Source organism: Vulpes lagopus, chromosome 1, assembly GCF_018345385.1.
Source record: "Vulpes lagopus strain Blue_001 chromosome 1, ASM1834538v1, whole genome shotgun sequence".
Taxonomy (NCBI): domain Eukaryota; kingdom Metazoa; phylum Chordata; class Mammalia; order Carnivora; family Canidae; genus Vulpes; species Vulpes lagopus.
The window spans coordinates 152,934,245-152,951,654 of record NC_054824.1 but is presented as its reverse complement, the minus strand read 5'-3'; the positions used below and the strand labels follow the sequence as shown (position 1 = coordinate 152,951,654).

At 37.6% G+C, this 17,410-nt stretch overlaps 1 protein-coding gene across 2 annotated transcripts in view; it reads left to right on the top strand.

Annotated features, from left to right (window-relative positions):
* Positions 1–9,511, top strand: part of EXO1 (exonuclease 1) — a 31,197-nt gene extending 21,686 nt beyond the window's left edge. For both annotated transcript variants that reach the window (XM_041765300.1, XM_041765290.1), the window contains exons 12-15: positions 785–1,343; positions 3,166–3,267; positions 5,476–5,669; positions 8,700–9,511. In XM_041765300.1, coding sequence (XP_041621234.1) covers positions 785–1,343; positions 3,166–3,267; positions 5,476–5,669; positions 8,700–8,841 — 997 coding nt within the window. In that variant the 3' untranslated portion in view covers positions 8,842–9,511. The remainder of the gene's footprint in view (positions 1–784; positions 1,344–3,165; positions 3,268–5,475; positions 5,670–8,699) is intronic.
* Positions 9,512–17,410: the final 7,899 nt, after the last annotated feature.

The window sequence follows — 17,410 nt, the reverse complement described above, 5'->3', positions numbered from 1 at the left end:
ATCTTCTCCACAATGATACTGATCTTTCTTTTGTATTAGAGGGTTTATAAGTTAAAAAAAAAAAGAGGGTTTATAAGTGATTTTTTTAAAGCTGCCACACTGTCAGTAATACCTCTTATCAATACAGAATTTATTGATGTGAAAGTCGTAACCTCAATATTTCAAATCACATAAAAGTTAATAGGGTATTTATTTTAAAAGCCAGTAGGGTATATACCAGTACAAGTTCCCAGATAATATGCTACTAGGAAATAAGCTAAGATAAAGAGTACGATCTAATTTCTCTTATTTTGCTTTTACTGAATAAGAGACAGTAGCTGTAAATTGTCCCTTCTGTTGCATACCTCCGTAACTCTTCAAGTATCTGACTTTTAGCCATTAGTGTAGGGGCTGTGGAGGACCTGACAGCATGGATAGTATCTGTTCTCAGGGAGCTTCTAGTCTGTCTGGGAATTTATTAAATAAAGGTTAGAGGGAAGAAGGCCTATGTCCTGATTAGGTGTAGATAAAATATGCATTGGATATTCCAAGTACATGTATGTAGAGACTGACTGCTTTTAGGAAATCCTATCTACAAATTCATTGTGTAAATAAATTTTTAAATGTGTAAATGTTGATACAACCAAAATTTAAGCTTTCAAGATCTGTTTTGTCTTTATGAAATTATGATATTTATATGATTTTGCTTGAAAAATCGAGAACATTTTTCATTTTCTGAGTCTTATCACCTTTGTGAGGAAACTCTAAAATATGTATATATTCCTTCTGCTGTTTTTCCTGTTAGGTTTTTTTGTAGTTCTCTGGATTCTGCCGACTGTGTATCCGTGAAAGCAAGCAGTGAGACCCTAGATGAAAGTGCTGTCACAGAGAAAGAAAGCAGTCTAAGTGAATCAGATTGTGTTGATGGCACGAAGCCAGCTGGTACGGACGTAGCACCTAATTCAGGTGATCCAGTTGCGGACGAGGCAGCTGTGGTGGCTGACGAGTCTCTATCTTCTGAGACCAGCAAGTTCACCAGGACCATTTCACCACCCACTCTGGGAACACTCAGAAATTGTTTTAGCTGGTCCGGAAGTCTTGGAGATTTTTCACGAACTTCAAGCCCCTCTCCCAGCGCAGCATTGCAGCAGTTCCGCAGGAGGACTGATCCCCCCACCACCCTGCCTGACCAGAGGGAGGTGTCCAGTGTGTCCCAGTCAAGGAACGATGAGTCAGGCGATGAAGCACCTCCCTCACGGCTTGCAGCTTGGTCTCCACAGTCTCAGGAAAGCACAGCATTATCGCCACACAGTTTAAATGCATCAAAACTTTCCCAGCCTTCTAGTAAGGATTCGGATTCAGAGGTAAGTTATGTTATGAAGCCTTTGTTTTCAAATCCATATGTAAGAGAAAATAGGGTGTTAGATAATTGGAGAAATCCTGCCTACGTTTTGGAAATAATTGGCTGTCTTAATTTTTTATTCTAGATCTTACTGTGTAGAAAGTTCACATTCTTTTCATCTTAAGGACTTCTCTGTATGTTTCATTTTTGTGTATGTTTTACTTAACTGTATTTCTGGAGTCACTGTGTGCTCCATGAATAGCTATCTCAAGTTGTGCACAGTTAAGAAAAGACCTAAGCAGAATGATATACATTGTAATAAATTGAGTATCTAATTCCTTAATATACTCTTGAATTGAGATAACATTAAAACCTTTTAAGAGGGACTGCCCAGGTGTTCCTGGCTCAGCGGTCGAGCATCTGCCTTCGGCTCAGGGCGTGATCCTGAGGTCCCGGGATTGAGTCCCACATTGGGCTCCCTGCATGGAGCCTGCTTCTCCCTCTGCCTGTGTCTCCGCTGCTCTCTCTCTCTCTCTCTCTCTCTGTCTCTCATGAATAAATAAATAAAATCTTAAAAAAGAGAGAGAGAGAGAGACCTTATAAAGAAATGGCCTTAGGAATTTGCTGGTGTTCATCTTAAGCTTTAGTACTTAGAAATATGTTTTCAGTTACTCTTCTTAATCTTGCTGATTTCCCTTTCTAACAAAACAAAGTAGTAATACATGTGACTTTGTGACTCTGTTTTAAGTCAATAAAAGCATCCTAACCATTGTTTTCCTTATTTATGAAATACCTTCTAGTCTGACCTAAATCACTGCTTCAGATAAGTGCTGCCCATAAGCTCCCAGTGACCTTCTATTTTAAAATGACATTCTGGTCTACTGGCTTCCTACACATCTGAGTCACCTCAGACTTACCAGTGTAACATACTTTGTTTTATCTTCACCAACTCTTGATTACCAAGTTGTAAGAACAGTGATAGCCACAGTACTGTGTGGCAGAACTTTGATTATCCTAAACATTGAAGAGTAAATAATAAATCTGGATAGCTTGTATTTATCAAAAAGGAAAATATTTTATTCGGGTTTCCAAGAGAAACTTGAGTTGTATTGGACTCAAACTGAAGGGAAAAAAGCTAACTTAAAATGTGAGAACAAATTGGTTTCATTTGGAGAAAGCTGAAATCAGTTAATATATTGAATCCAAAATCTGTCCCGTGTGGTATTTAAGTTTTGAAGAGTATGCCAAGCCAACCCCAGGGCTGCCTTTGAGACTCAGGCTTTTCTTTTTCCTTTCGCCTGCTTTGGCTTCGATTCATCCATACTGGTCCTGAACCCCCTGTTTCTCTTAATGTAAGTGCCCCTATTTTAAAACCATCATTTTCATGTGGTGGTTCACACTACATTTGCTCTTGACCCCATGTGGGTGCCACCACAGTTACTCTGTGGTCAACAGCTTGCAGAAAAAAAACACATCACCTCCTATGCTGGAGAATACTCTCAGGTCTGGTGAGCTCCTTCAGGCTGTTCTTTTTCCTTTTTCCAGCATACCTCTTCCTCTGATTTCATAAGCTTTTAGCCCTGTGCTGTCGAGAAGCCTTCCTGTGCTGACTGAACTTTTCCACATTTCTGACTTCTGCATCACCATTTTTTGTATCTCTTGCCACAGGCGTAGTTTATTCATGTTCTTTTCATCTTACTCCATGTTGTATACTTTTCTGAGAAATTACATTTTTATTTATACTGATTTTCTTGTTTTACTTGTTTAATGTTGTGATGAATATGGATTATCATAAAAAATTCACAGTAAAAATCTATTTTTTTTTTTAATCTGGGGGAATCTAGGACTCTGACTGCAATATGAAGTCATTTGATGATCTAGGTAATCCAAAATCCAAACCGCATTTATCTCAGTTTTTGAAAAAAGACACACTTCTAAGAAACAAGGTAAAACAAATTTTTTTTACTTTCAAAGCACTGTATGTTTATTACCAGAAACTGAGAAATATCAACAAAATTAAAAATTAAAATGCCTAAATTTTTATTTATAGAAAAAATATCTACTTTCAATCCTATTAGGGTCATGCCTGGTTATAGGTGGTGAAGTTGTGAAACCCTTATCTTCTCTTGAAATAGAAAGATCTTTTTTCTATGTGCTTCTACAGCATTACTTAAAATGACTGAACAGGATGCAGTTGTATGAGTTTAGCCAATTCCATTATGTTTGTCATTTACCCTAAACATATTTTGCTGTAGCAGACAGTACTGTAATCAAGATCATGCGGATAGGTATTTGTGCCCATTCTTGATTGCTTCATAGAGATGAACTCCATGGAGTGGTATTACTGGTCCAAAGGCACATAACAATTTAAAGCTTTGATATATGTTGCCAAAAGACCTTCTAGAAACCATATACCTCATAAGCTAGGGTATTTTTTAAATTAAAATATATAAGTATTTCTTTGCATAGTAAAAGCTCACAAGTGAAAGCATATTTTATATATATATTATTTCTCAGAAATGCACAAGAGACATAAACAATACAAAAGAAAAACTACAAATGGTTGATTAATATATAAAAGCATATTTACCTCATTAGTAGTCAAATAATGCAAATTAAAATAATGAAATAGAATTTCTTACCTCAGATTTTCAAAAAATATTTTTAATTGTACTCATCTTTATGAGTGTATAGTGAGAAGATAATCCCACATTAATTGTATATAAATTGCTCTGCCTTTTCAGGAAAGCAATTTGAATGAGTTTAAATAATTCAACTCAGTAAGTGCATTCTAGAACTTGAGTCTAAGGAAATAATGAGAATTTAAGTACATGAATACTTATCTTATATTGGTTATAGTAGTTACAATAGTAGAAAATTGCAAATAGCCTAAATATCTAAAAATAAGGGAGTTATTAAATACATAATTGATTTTAGTTCTTGGGTGGTGGGAGTACAGGTGAATTTTTCTTCATTGTTTTCTCATGTTTTTCCATAATGAACACTTTGTTTTTCTAATAGCATATATTAAAGATATAAATGTAGAATATATAAATATAAGACTGTTTTTAAAATCTTTGAGTGCTAAAGGCTTTTTTCAGACATACACTGCCTTGGAAGGGTGTCCATATTACTTTTGAGTAAAAAGGAAGAACATGAAGCAGTATGTATGGCATCATATTTTTGCTTAAGTACTCAAAATATTCATGCACACTGTATGTTTACATAATCATAGAAAAAAGTCTAGAAAGATACCAAATTATTTGCAGTGATGGGACTGGAGATGTAGAAAGTACTTACCCAAAAGAAGTTATGCCTAGACATTGAACTGTTGTCTCTTTATTATTATTATTATTATTATTATTATTATTACTATTATTATTATTACTCTCAAGAGTTTTTGTCAGGGTTTTAACTGTCACATCTGTTTTGGTGAAAATTCCCCAGATGGACCTTCCTCCTTGCTCCCCAATATCCACCTTTAATATCTACAATGAAACTCACCTTGTTTGTTGTTGTTAAATCTCAAACCAGTTCTTCTTGAACATTTTTTATTTTCATCTACTACATAGTCTCTTTGTCATTTAGTTTCAAAATCTTAGGGTCTCTTTTCTTTATAACTGCCAGCTCAATCCTTCTGCAGAGGGTAAAGGAAAGCAACCACACATCTGTACTTAACCAAATTCTAACGTTTCTTTCTTTGCCTTCTTTCTCGCTCTCTCTTTCCTCTCACCAACACCCTGAGTCAAGATTCCATCTTTCACGTGCAGGCGTTCCGATTCTTTATACCTCCTCTATCAACTTTGTCAGTTTGAAAGGCTTGTTTTATGTACCTCACTCTTACTATCCTAATGACAACAACAAAACATTGATGTCTCCATATTCCCCACCGGATAAAAATTAGCCCTTGGATAGAAAAAGCTGTCAGTAGAGATCTGTTTGAATAACAACCTCTTCAAAACAAAGTTATCTGCATGTGAAAAGGAAACTATCCAAGATATGTTATTAAGTAGAATCAAAACATATTAGGTTGAAGAAAAACATTTTTACATGTTGCCTATTGGTTACTCTTCTATCTTAATGTGCAGAGAATAGTTTGAAATTAGCTAAAGGTCATTACTTGAACAGTGTTAAAAGGGGCGTTTACTCTGCAGGTTCCTGGGCTGTATAAATCTAGTTCTGTGGACAGTCTTTCTACAACCAAGATCAAGCCTCTAGTGCCTGCCCGAGCCAGTGGGCTCAGCAAGAAGCCATCAAGCATCCAGAAGAGAAACCATCATGATGCTGAGAACAGGCCAGGATTACAGATAAAAATCAATGAGCTGTGGAAGAACTTTGGATTTAAAAAGTGAGTTTCCTTGTTACTTACTCTAAGGATAAATTGGGTCCTGGGTGGCTCAGTCAGTGAAGCATCTGCCTTTGGCTTAGGTCAGAATCCTGGGGTCCTAGGAACGAGCCTCACGCCAGACTCCCTCCTCAGTGGATAGCCTGCTTCTCCCTCTCCCCTCCCTGACACTTGTGCTCTCTCTCTCACTCTCTGTCTCAAATAAAATCTTTTAAAAAAAAAATGATAGGGTAAATTTTTTTTTTTGTAATTTCTTTCACTTTTTCCCAATTCTTTGTTTTCATAGTCAGTTTTGTTTTCTCTTACCCTGAGAATTACTTTCCTTTATACTCTTTAGCTGACTCTTTTTAAGTATACTTAACTTCAACGTCTATACCTTCATTTAATGAAAAGATGACAACCTAAAAATCCTCAGTTCTTGGTCTGGCTTTGGGGTCTGTTAAGCAAGTGACTTTTTCTGGTCTAAGTGTTGTTTTGGCTTCATTCCTTTTACAGCTTCGGATTGTAATGAAAATAGTTATCTTAAACATAGGGGTGGGAAGGTAATGCTGTCTCATATTTCTTGATTTAAAGCAGTTTGTTTCTCTTAATGATCACATCTGAAATGGGGAGAATCACCACTTGCGGGTGATGAATGTGTCAGATTTCTTTTTTTTTTTTTTTTTTAATTTTTTTTTTTTTTTTTTTTTTTTATGATAGTCACAGAGAGAGAGAGAGAGAGGCAGAGGGAGAAGCAGGCTCCATGCACTGGGAGCCTGACGTGGGATTCGATCCCGGGTCTCCAGGATCACGCCCTGGGCCAAAGGCAGGCACTAAACCGCTGCGCCACCCAGGGATCCCATGTGTCAGATTTCTAATGCATGAGGCAAATACTGTTTTAAAAGAGCTGACCTCTATATACCTACCTTGTTTGAGCCACAGGACTTCCTTCTGTTAGACTGCAAAGTTAGTCTCAGAGTAGCTATGATTTATAATTATTTATAAGTACTTGTATTTATAAGTGTTTATGATTGATTTATTCTCCTGTTCTTCTCAATAAAGCAAATGTGCTAAGAATAGAGAAACGGAAAGTTACATGGGTGATGGGATTAAACCTTACCTAATAGAAATGTCACTGTCAGATTAGATGGTATGAGTGGAAACACTATATAAATAAGCGAGTGCTGGATGGTTATTTTTATTTTGTGTTGTGTAAGGTCTGGGATTAAACCATATAGCAGCAGTTCTCAAACAGTTGATTTAACTGTCTTAGAATTTTAAATGGACATTTTCAAATATTTATTTTTAAATAACTGGCAAACCCATATTAAAATCAGTAGTGTATTATTACAAAAAAAAATAACCTTTCCAAAACAAAACAAAAAAAAAAGTGAAAAGTGTCTTTTTTTTTTTTTTTTTTTTTAACATTTTTGCAAATCTTAACTGTTGTTTAATAGGGCTAAGCTGGATTCTTCAGTCTGCTTCTCTGTTTGATCTGATGATAGGTGGTTTGGTTGAAGTATAGAAAGAAAATCTGGGTCTGCACATATTTGTGGTTGGGAAATGTATAGTTTAATAGACTTTTTATTCAGCTGTAAATTTTCTACTTTGATGTCATACCAAAATTCAACAAGTGATGGTTTCTTCATAGTTGGTTGTAATATTGGATATGAAACCAAGTCAACAGACTTCTATTCTGGGTTGTGTTCCGGTCTTGGTCCTTAGTACACCTTCAGTGCATCTTTTCTTCATGTGTGCATTGGTCATTTAGAAAATATTGGTTTATTGAGTTGTGTTTATCTTCCAAAAGTTGACACATTTCATTATACAATATAAAGACATCACAGTCTTAGCACAACAGTCGTTAGGTATTGGGAAGCTGTCAAATGGTAGATAAAGGTTTTCGAAAATTCTAACTTTGACTTGAATTTTATCATTGGCAACAAATACTGTTAATTGTTCCCTTGGGGGTAACAACAGGCCCTCTTTGTTCATTTTAGAGAAGCCCTTTGCCAAATACCTAAATTTGAGTAACCATGGTGTCAGACATGCTTTTTTTTTACTTGCGATAACCATCATGCTTCAGTACCCACAGAAGGGCCTCATGGTGTGTTTCCCAGTTTTTCATAGAGTACTAAGAAATTGAAAGGGTTGAGATTTAATTAAAATTAATGATTTTTATTCATCAAGAACATTCTTAAGTGAGACTGACTTTTTTTCTTTTCTTTTTAACTTCAAATACATGGAGCTAGAGAAGTACAAGTGCTGCTAGTATTTCTCATGCAGTTTCAGGCTAGTGTCCTGATTCATGCTGAGTCGCCAGTAGTTTTTATTCCATTTTGCTTTTGGATCATTAGTACAAATGTTAGCCCAGTGGAAAAGGCAGATAAAGTCTAAACATTATTATGAAATAGTTTTAATCTTGTAAGCAGCCTGAAAGGGTCTTGGGAATTTTTAGGGACCCATGGACCATACTTTGAGAACTGCTAACTGAAGAGAAATTGAGGATCAAAAATATTCCTAAATGCCTTTTAGAAAATTAGACTTTCTTGGATTTTTGTTGACAGGAGCTAGGATTACCTGTGTTATCTTCATAATAGGATAATTTTTATAGACTTAGAACTCCCTTCTAGCCAAAAAAAAACAGTTGGGAGGAAGGGGGAATAAAAGGACTTAAACCTTATTCATCCCTCACTTGGCTTGATTCTTAGTCAGACTTGAGGAGGGTGCTAAGGGCAAAGGAACTAAAGTTTCTTTATTGGAATTATTCTGCCTTAGCTAGCACATATTTAATAGTGGCCTTGCACCTGCCTCGAAAGGTGATTTAGGAAGCACAAAAGGGAGCTGAGGAAAACTCAAATTTTATTGGGACACTCAGAGGAGAACCTGAAGGTGTCATATATTAAATTAAGACAAAAAATAAATAAATAAATAAATTAAGACAAATTGAAAGGTCTTATCTTCTTCCTATACCTTTCTTTTGCCTCTAATGATAATATTCTCTAATAATAATAATTCCCTAAAAACACCAATTCTTTTTATTATATTTTGCAGAGATTCTGAAAAGCTTCCTTCTTGTAAGAAGCCAGATCCCCTGTCACCAGTCAAAGATAACATCCAACTAACTCCGGAAGCAGAAGAGGATATATTTAACAAACCTGAATGCATACATGTTCAGAGAGCAATATTCCAATAAATGGCAGCAGCTGGGAGGCTATTGCCTGCAAGAAAATATCAATTTGAATTGCTGTTTGGGAATGCAGCGATCACCAGACTGAAAAATTTATTTGTAGATGTATGCCATTTTTTAAATAGAGTATATTTCACATATTAACTATGTAATTATTTCTTTTGTTCAGCTTTTTATATTTTCATAAGAAGCTAAGTAGAGAAATCATTTTATCTTTGACAGTTTTTGCAAGTTTTGATATTTTGGGGCAAGTCCTCTAGAATTTATTAAATCTACTCTAAAGGTTTCTGTCATGTTGTCAAGTATAAGGATGATAAATGAAAAGCCACAATTCTGTAGTCAGTTTATCCTGGAGGGAATCACTATATTTCTCCAAGTTTTAAATTTTACCCCTTGCTTTTCCTGTCTCTTTCAGGATTGATTTGAAAATAAAGTTGCTGGCATGGGCCGGGTGGCTGGAAAGATTAAAGATCATTGAACATGTGGTGGGACAGTGTTCTGTTCTCCTTGAAGGATTTGCTTGGGCTACGGATTGACAGTGAAGGAAAACTGCTTTTAGCCTCCTGTGGAAAGAACTACTTATGTTGTTAATATTCTTAAACTTCAAAATAGCCTGTTTTCCCTACTATGTCTTTTTAAAGTATGGACTTGAAAATCCCCTAACTAGAGCTATAGGTGTGATTGTAAGATACTAAAGAGTCTATGATGTGTACACTCCGCAAAGACATAGACAGGCACCTGGAAAGAGAACCAGCCATGCAAGTGAATATGGGGAGGGAGAAGAGAGCAGAGGGGGGTGGGGAAGGAAAGGAAGGATGGATCTGGCAGGAGACAAAGGTGTTACCTGAGATACAGAGGATAAAGTAGAGGGATCCAGAGTATTTTAATCTTTAAATAAGATAGTAGAGGACTCTTGGATAAAGAGAATGACAAAAAACATAAGTTGTAAGAAACAGCATTAAAATGTTGAAATAAAAACCAATCTGAAAAGGACCCAAAGAACACAAGTAAATTTGAGCTTTCTATGAATGTTTCCTGTTATAGAACAAATTAAGAATGTGACTCAGACATTGTCTACAAATGTTTATCTCCTCACCCACTTAAAATACCACTTAAATGACAGAAAAGGAGTAAAACAGTATAAATCCATAAAGGTTAGCAGAGGAAGAGACATCAGGCAAGGAAACAGATGGATAAGTGGTAAGTGATTTAGCAAAGAAATGATCAATTCTGTAGTGGTAGAAGCCAACAGGAAGCAGACGTTTAGATGAGCTCAGTAAATGGAGACTTGCAGCTTCCTCCAAAGCCAGGGCCTCGAGCAGAGTCTGAAAATGGAACTGGCTGGAAACTTTCAAAAGCAGTACAGGAGGAGGGAAAGATGGCAGAGGGCTGTAGTTTTCCTGTCTGCAAATCCCCATATAACCACAACTAGATAACAAAATTAAAAACCTGTGAACTGGGATCCCTGGGTGGCGCAGTGGTTTGGCGCTTGCCTTTGGCCCAGGGCGCGATCCTGGAGACCCGGGATCGAATCCCACATCAGGCTCCCGGTGCATGGAGCCTGCTTCTCCCTCTGCCTATGTCTCTGCCTCTCTCTCTCTCTCTCTCTCTGTGACTATCATAAATAAATAAAAATTAAAAAAAATATATAAAAAAAAAAACCTGTGAACTGCATCACAACAAATTTAGGTGATGGTATCCTTAAATGACAAAATATAAGTGGGTAAAGACAAGCCACCAACAGCCACAAGATGGGAGATGTAGAGGAAGGCAATAGGATATCGATTGGACCTGCACAGCAGATCTTGTTGGAACGAGGCAAGGCTTTCCCATTCCCACAGTGAATTAGTACAGGGCGCATCTGAAGGAACTGACTGGTCTGGTCCACATGAACTGTTGGAACTGATCTGCTGAGTTGTTCAAGGCTCATGGGACAGGATCCCCCACAGAAGAGAAGCTGGTGAGAGGAAGATCAAAATTGAGAACAGGAGATTGAAATACAAGTAGGAGGAGGAACAGGTGACCAAGGACTCAGCAAAATACCCTGTCTCTGAACACTTAAAAACAATAGATGTTTGGGGCATCTGTATGGCTCAGTTGCTTCAGCAGTGGACTAGATTTTGCCTCAGGTCTTGATCCTGGGGTCCTGGGATCAAGCCCCCGGTGAGGTTCTGCAATCAGCACAGAGTGCCCCTCCCCACACACCTGCTCTATAAATAAATAAAATCTTTTTAAAAATTGATGATCAAGAAGCTTCCATGAACTATGCCTACTTTTCAAAGAAAACTAATTTTACTTAAGAAAAAAGAAAAGTTTTCAAATCAATGTCTTATAACGTTAAAAAGCAGAATAATATCTTTACAGATACTGAAAATTACCAAAAGCCCACAAAGATGAAAAACAGTCCATTTGAAAATGTGGTAAAAGTTATTAAGAAATGATACCAAAAAAATGATACAGTATATGAAGGAAATTTAGAACTGGAAAAAAGATAGTGTAAGTTCCGAATAAGCATTAGAAACAAACATTTCAAAAGTTAAAGCTAAACCAGAAGGAACACAACAAATAAATACTATAGATAATGCCCTAAAAGATGGGAGGTATAAATCTGAGCAAAAGCGAGGGGAAAAAAAGATTAGGAAGTGACAAATATTGAAGATAGGGACAGAAGGTCCAATATGCAGATAGTAATAGTCTGAAAGAAAGAAATTTCAGAAAACTACTAATTAAAAAATTTTGAAACTTTTTTCTTAAAGTTTACTTACTGGCAGCCCTGGTGGCTCAGCAGTTTGGTGCTGCCTTTGGCCTGAGGCCTGATCCTGGAGACCCGAGATCGAGTCCCGCGTTAGACTCCCCACATGGAGCCTGCTTCTCCCTCTGCCTGTGTCTCTGCCTCTCTCTCTCTCTCTTTCTCTATCTCTCTATCTCTCATGAATAAATAAATATTTTTAAAAAAAATTGAAGCCAACTCCAAATTGAGTTCAGAGCCTGACACAGGGCTCCCGATCCTGAGATCACCACATGAGCTGAATACTTAACTGACTGAGCCACCCAGGTGCCCCATAAGGCACTCTGTACTCAATATTATTGATCCAAAACATGCAACACTAAGACCTAAGTAACAAAGTTAACTTAAAAAAAATGAAATCTGGGGATCCCTGGGTGGCGCAGCGGTTTAGCGCCTGCCTTTGGCCCAGGGCGCGATCCTGGAGACCCGGGATCGAATCCCACGTCGGGCTCCTGGTGCATGGAGCCTGCTTCTCCCTCTGCCTGTGTCTCTGCCTCTCTCTCTCTCTCTGTGACTATCATAAATAATAAAATAAAAAAAAAAAAAATTTAAAAAAAAAAAAAAAAAAAAAAAAAAAAAAAAAAATGAAATCTTGGGGTGGGCAAAAACAGAAAGTGACATGTAAGGAAAAAGATTATCAGACTTCACCATTTGTGCTTGAAGAAAATCGAGTAACATTTGGAACATACTCTAGGGAAAATGCAAGAATTGGAGGAATAGTGTTCCTTTAAATTCTTGAGGAATCAGAAAATGAGCTCCATTAGAAAAAACAGTAACTAGAGAAATAGCACCATAAAGACTAGTGGTGGGCATTAAGTGTAGTCTACACGATTAAAAATTAGAGTTATAAAGGAGAATATAGTATGCAATTGCTGTATATCTACATGACAGTATAAAGAGAAAAATGTAGAAATATTTGGCTTAGCTGGTAGTTGATAGTGTTAGACAGGTATGTAATATGGGGTAAAATAAATGGACATTTGGGGAAAAAAAAAACCTTTTTAGTGTTCCAATAATGAAAAAGAAATGAGATCATATCACCATGTTGCAACACCTGGTGGATTAATGGATTCAGACGTTGAGCATCAGCTGCTATTAATATTCCAAAAAGAGACAACCAGACCCGTTATGCCCCTTAGCGAAAGAACTCCGCATCCTCTATAGCCTTGCCAAGGGATGGCAGGGGAGTCTGATCATGCCTCTGGGTCCAGCTGCCAAAATGCAGAAACAAAGAGGATAAAGGAACGTGTGGAGCTTACGTGTGTGATGAGCACAATCCGGACTGGGAAACCATAGGTTCAATACCCGGGGATTTTCAACAGATAAATTGAAAGGAATGAGGAGGGAAATTCCATATTTTTTCTTTAAATGGATAAAATAGATAATTTAGAGATGCACACATTTAGATTATCTCTAGATAATTTAGAGATGCGCACTTTGTTGATAAAAGAATAGAGATATACAAAGAAGTAATGATTATAAAATTCAGGATAGTAGTTACTCTAGAGGAGAAGGAAGGCATTGATTGATGCTAGGGACAAGCACATGGAGGGGATTCTGGAAGTGGCTGGCAAACTTCTACTTGATGATGGCTATGATGTATAACAGGATTTGTCTTATAACAGCTTATTAAGCTATCCATATTATAAAGTGTTAATCTATAATGACTTAAGCTATTCAACTACTTTGTGTGGTTTTCTGTTTGTTTTACAATATTTTTTTTAAATAGCAACTCACATTGAAGATGGGATTCATTGTTAGATGCACCATTATTTTAATCATTGAAATAAAAAAAAACTATTGAGACTGTCAACTTTAAGACACTATTTTCAAAAATGTTACAAAGAATACCTTAGAATAGATGACATAACAGCAATTAGACACCACAGATATCTTGTCACTCGTGCACAAAATCCAAAAACTAAACTCACTTCCCAAAGGCTTGACACTTTCTCTGGGCAGTCAGCACCAGAGAGCCTCTGTTCCTGAAAGACCTGGAACACAGTGGGGAGAAAGATGGCATGTGCTGCTGGAAAGAAGGAATGACGTGAGTATAAGCCAGAGTATGACCCCTCCCCACCCCCATCTCCCTATTTAGCTCCCATTCTCACTTTCCCTGCTGGGATCCCAATTATATTGTTAGACTCTCAAAATTGTCCACACCGCTTAACACTGTTGTGTTTACTTTCTACTCTGTTTTTCTCTGTTTTCAGGTCTTTTCTACAGATCCGTTTTCAAGCTTACCAGTTCTTTCCTTGGCTCTTTTATTACTGTGTTTTTGGGTTTTATTTCTAGTGTTTTTATTTTACTCTTTTAGTGTCTGTCTCTCTAGTGTCATTCCCCAATCTGCTCATGCGTGTTTTCCACTTTTCCCACTAGAACACATATTAGCCATATTTACTTTAAATTCCTTGTCTGGTGTTTCTAACATCTGGGTCATCTCTGAGTCTGTATGTTTGACAGTTTTCTTTTGCCCTGTTTATTTGTGTGTGTCATAGTTTTTGATTGAATGCCATCTGTTGTGACTGAAGTAATGTCTTCCTGGAAGTGAGGCATTGGTAAAGACTAGTCAGGACTTTAATGGGGTTGGATTTGTTGTTACTGTGATTATTGTAGATGCACCACGGAGGTCCTATTCCTCTAATGTTGTGTGTGGTTGGGTGGTGCTCTGGTGCCAGGGCGTTGTTGTTTACATCAGTGTCCCTGCTGTATCCTGGGTGTCAGCCTTCCTCGGGCACCTGTCTCTCAGGAGTCTCTCTCCACACCCTTGCCTCCCCCACCCCCCGGCAATTTGCTATTGCTTATTTGGTGTTTAATGACTAGGTGCAGCCTTGAGGGTAATGCTATTATTAAACGCAGCAATTGTATTAGATTTTACAATCCACTACCCAATAAAAGCATAAGCCTCCTTTGTTTCTCAAGTCCTAGCAAGATCCTGGCAACATGGTCAGTGTCCCACATCCCTCTTTATTAAATGACTTCTAGTTACCTGGCACTGTACATCATACAGCACCCAATGACTTTTTAACAATTTTGGTGTTTAACACTTGTTGACTTATGATTTAGGGGAGTCAGAATAATTGAAGAATTCCAGTTACGAATCACAAGACTCAATCTGTAATTATGACTTGGCTAAAATAAGTGACTTTGGGTACACCACAGAACGTGTGTTGTTCTCTTTTTTCTCATGGGACAAATGTGAGGGGTTGACCTGTAAGTCAGAAATTGCAACTCCAAAATACTGTGAATGAAACATGAGCAATCACTTAAAGGCTGCTCCACAAGAGGACAGCCCCTCCACATTGCTTAATGTCTGAAGAGACTGCAAGCATCTTTGAGTCTATTTTAAAAGTCATCTTGAACAATGTTTTATTTTTATTTCTTTTAATGATACAAATAGAGCACAAATATACTCTCACTTATAAAAATTCTAACATTATAGACCAGCATCAAGTCTTTTTTGATTAGTACCGCCAATCTGAATCCCCTCTCCCTACTATCAGGTCAATTGGGTAATTTTTTATGATGTCTTGTTTTATGTGGTTTTTTTAAAGCATGATTTCTGCAAGTAACTTATTTTTTTTTGCAAGTAACTTTTTAAAATCCGCATGTGATGTGAATATCTTTTCCAGTTAATATACATTTTTTTATTTTTATTTTTTTTTAATTTTTATTTTTTAATTTTTTTATTTATTTATGATAGTCACACAGAGAGAGAGAGGCAGAGACATAGGCAGAGGGAGAAGCAGGCTCCATGCACCGGGAGCCCGATGTGGGACTCGATCCCGGGTCCGCAGGATCGCGCCCTGGGCCAAAGGCAGGTGCCAAACCGCTGCGCCACCCAGGGATCCCTACATTAATTTATTTTTAATTACTCTCTTTAACTCCATAAAATGCATATCATAGTTTACTTGTTTCTTAATGATTTTTAGGGTTTTTTTTTCCAGTATTCAAACATTTCCTCAAATATTTCAGTACTGCATTTTGAAACAAATGAAGAACTTCACAATATTTCATGGTCATTAAGGCTATCAGGTTAATTTATTAGCCAAAGTAAAAATATTTTAGTAATTTTACTAGCTACAAAAATATAGACTCAATTTACAGAAAAGGGACTAAAAGAGAAAAGCACTTGACAGCCTTCTTGGAAGCATTAGGTTCACTCCATTTCCTAATGTAGATCATCCTGGGATGCCCTGCCTGTCAGGGACGGCATTTTATAAGTATGTTATTATCCTAGATTGGATTAGACCCAAGCTTAACTTTACACAAGAAAAGTTAAATATGAACATGTCTGACAATATTAATGTAAAATGAGTTGTATCTACAGCAAATATTCCTGCAGAAAAGAATAGGCCCCTCTTTGGGACCTCTGTAGGATTTACAATCTGATGGAACTTGAATGGGAATGTATGTGATGGAGATAGATAAAAGGCAGTGGGGTGGGGAGTGAATTCCATGCAAGGACTTTGTGTAAGCAAAGCTTAAGGAGGGAGGCACACAGAGTATATTTGCAGAAAAGAGACCAGCTGAGCTAGATCAGAGGGCTTTCACTGGGGGAGAAAGTGTCAGGTAGGGGCTCAGACTGCAAAGGTCTTAACTGTTGGACTTGACCTCTGGGCAGTAGAGGCAGTGAAGATCTCCTGAATGGCCAGTTTCTGTTCTGTGTCCTCAATCTGAAGTTCCAGTGAGCAGTTCTTACGTGTAAGTGGGTTGGAAAAGGGAGGGTGGACCAAGAGCTAGTTCAGTCTGAAATACCCACTCCCAACCCCCAATTCACTATCTTCATTGTTTATCAGACTTGGGATCTTTTTTTTTTTTTTAAGATTTTATTTATTCATGAGAGACACAGAGAGAGAGAGAGGCAGAGATGCAGGCAGAGGGAGAAGCAGGCTCCATGCAGGGAACCTGACGTGGGACTCGATCCCAGGTCTCTAGGATCGGGCCCTGGGCTGAAGGCGGCACTAAACTGCTGAGCCGCCCAAGCTGCCTTCAGACTTGGGATCTTATGTTGATTTGTGTGTTTGTTATTATTGTCTGTCTCTTCAGTAAGCTGTACACACCATGAAGACAGAAAGACTATGTAACTACAATGACTGCTCTTCATTGTACCCTCGGCATCAACAAAGTAGGTATCGAAGACTTTTTTTTGAGTGAATGAATGAATGAATAAAAGAATGTTGCTGTGGAGTCAAAATAATTATTATCATTATTTTTTAAAAGATTTATTTATTGAAAGAGAAACAGCACAAGCAGGAGAGACAGAGGAGAGGGAGAGAGAATCCCAAGACGACTCTGTACTGAGCGTGGAGCCCAAAGAGGGGCTGGATCTCACCACCCTGAGATCACAACCTGAGCCAAAACCAAGAGTCCAATGCCCAGCCAACTGCGCTACCAAGGTACTCGAATTGTTTCCATTATTTTAGAAGAAGCAATAGAAGCTCAGAGAAAATTAAAAAAGGCAGCCTCATGATGGCCCCTAACATCCCTGTCTCCCGTTACTCACAGTCTTGCATAGTTTTTTCCCAAACTGACTAGGGCTCACTTGTGCAAACAAAAACAGTGTAGAAGTGACAGTTTATGACTTCTGAGGCTAGGTCATAAAATACTGTATGATCTCGCTTAAATGTGGAATCTAAAAAAAAAAAAGAAAAAAACAAGAAACAGAGAGATTGGAGATTGCGAGGAGCAGCGGGATAGGAGAAATGAGTGAAGATGGTCAGAGGGAACAAGCTTTCAGTTATAAGATGAATAAGTTCTGGTGAACTATAGTACAGCATGGTGACT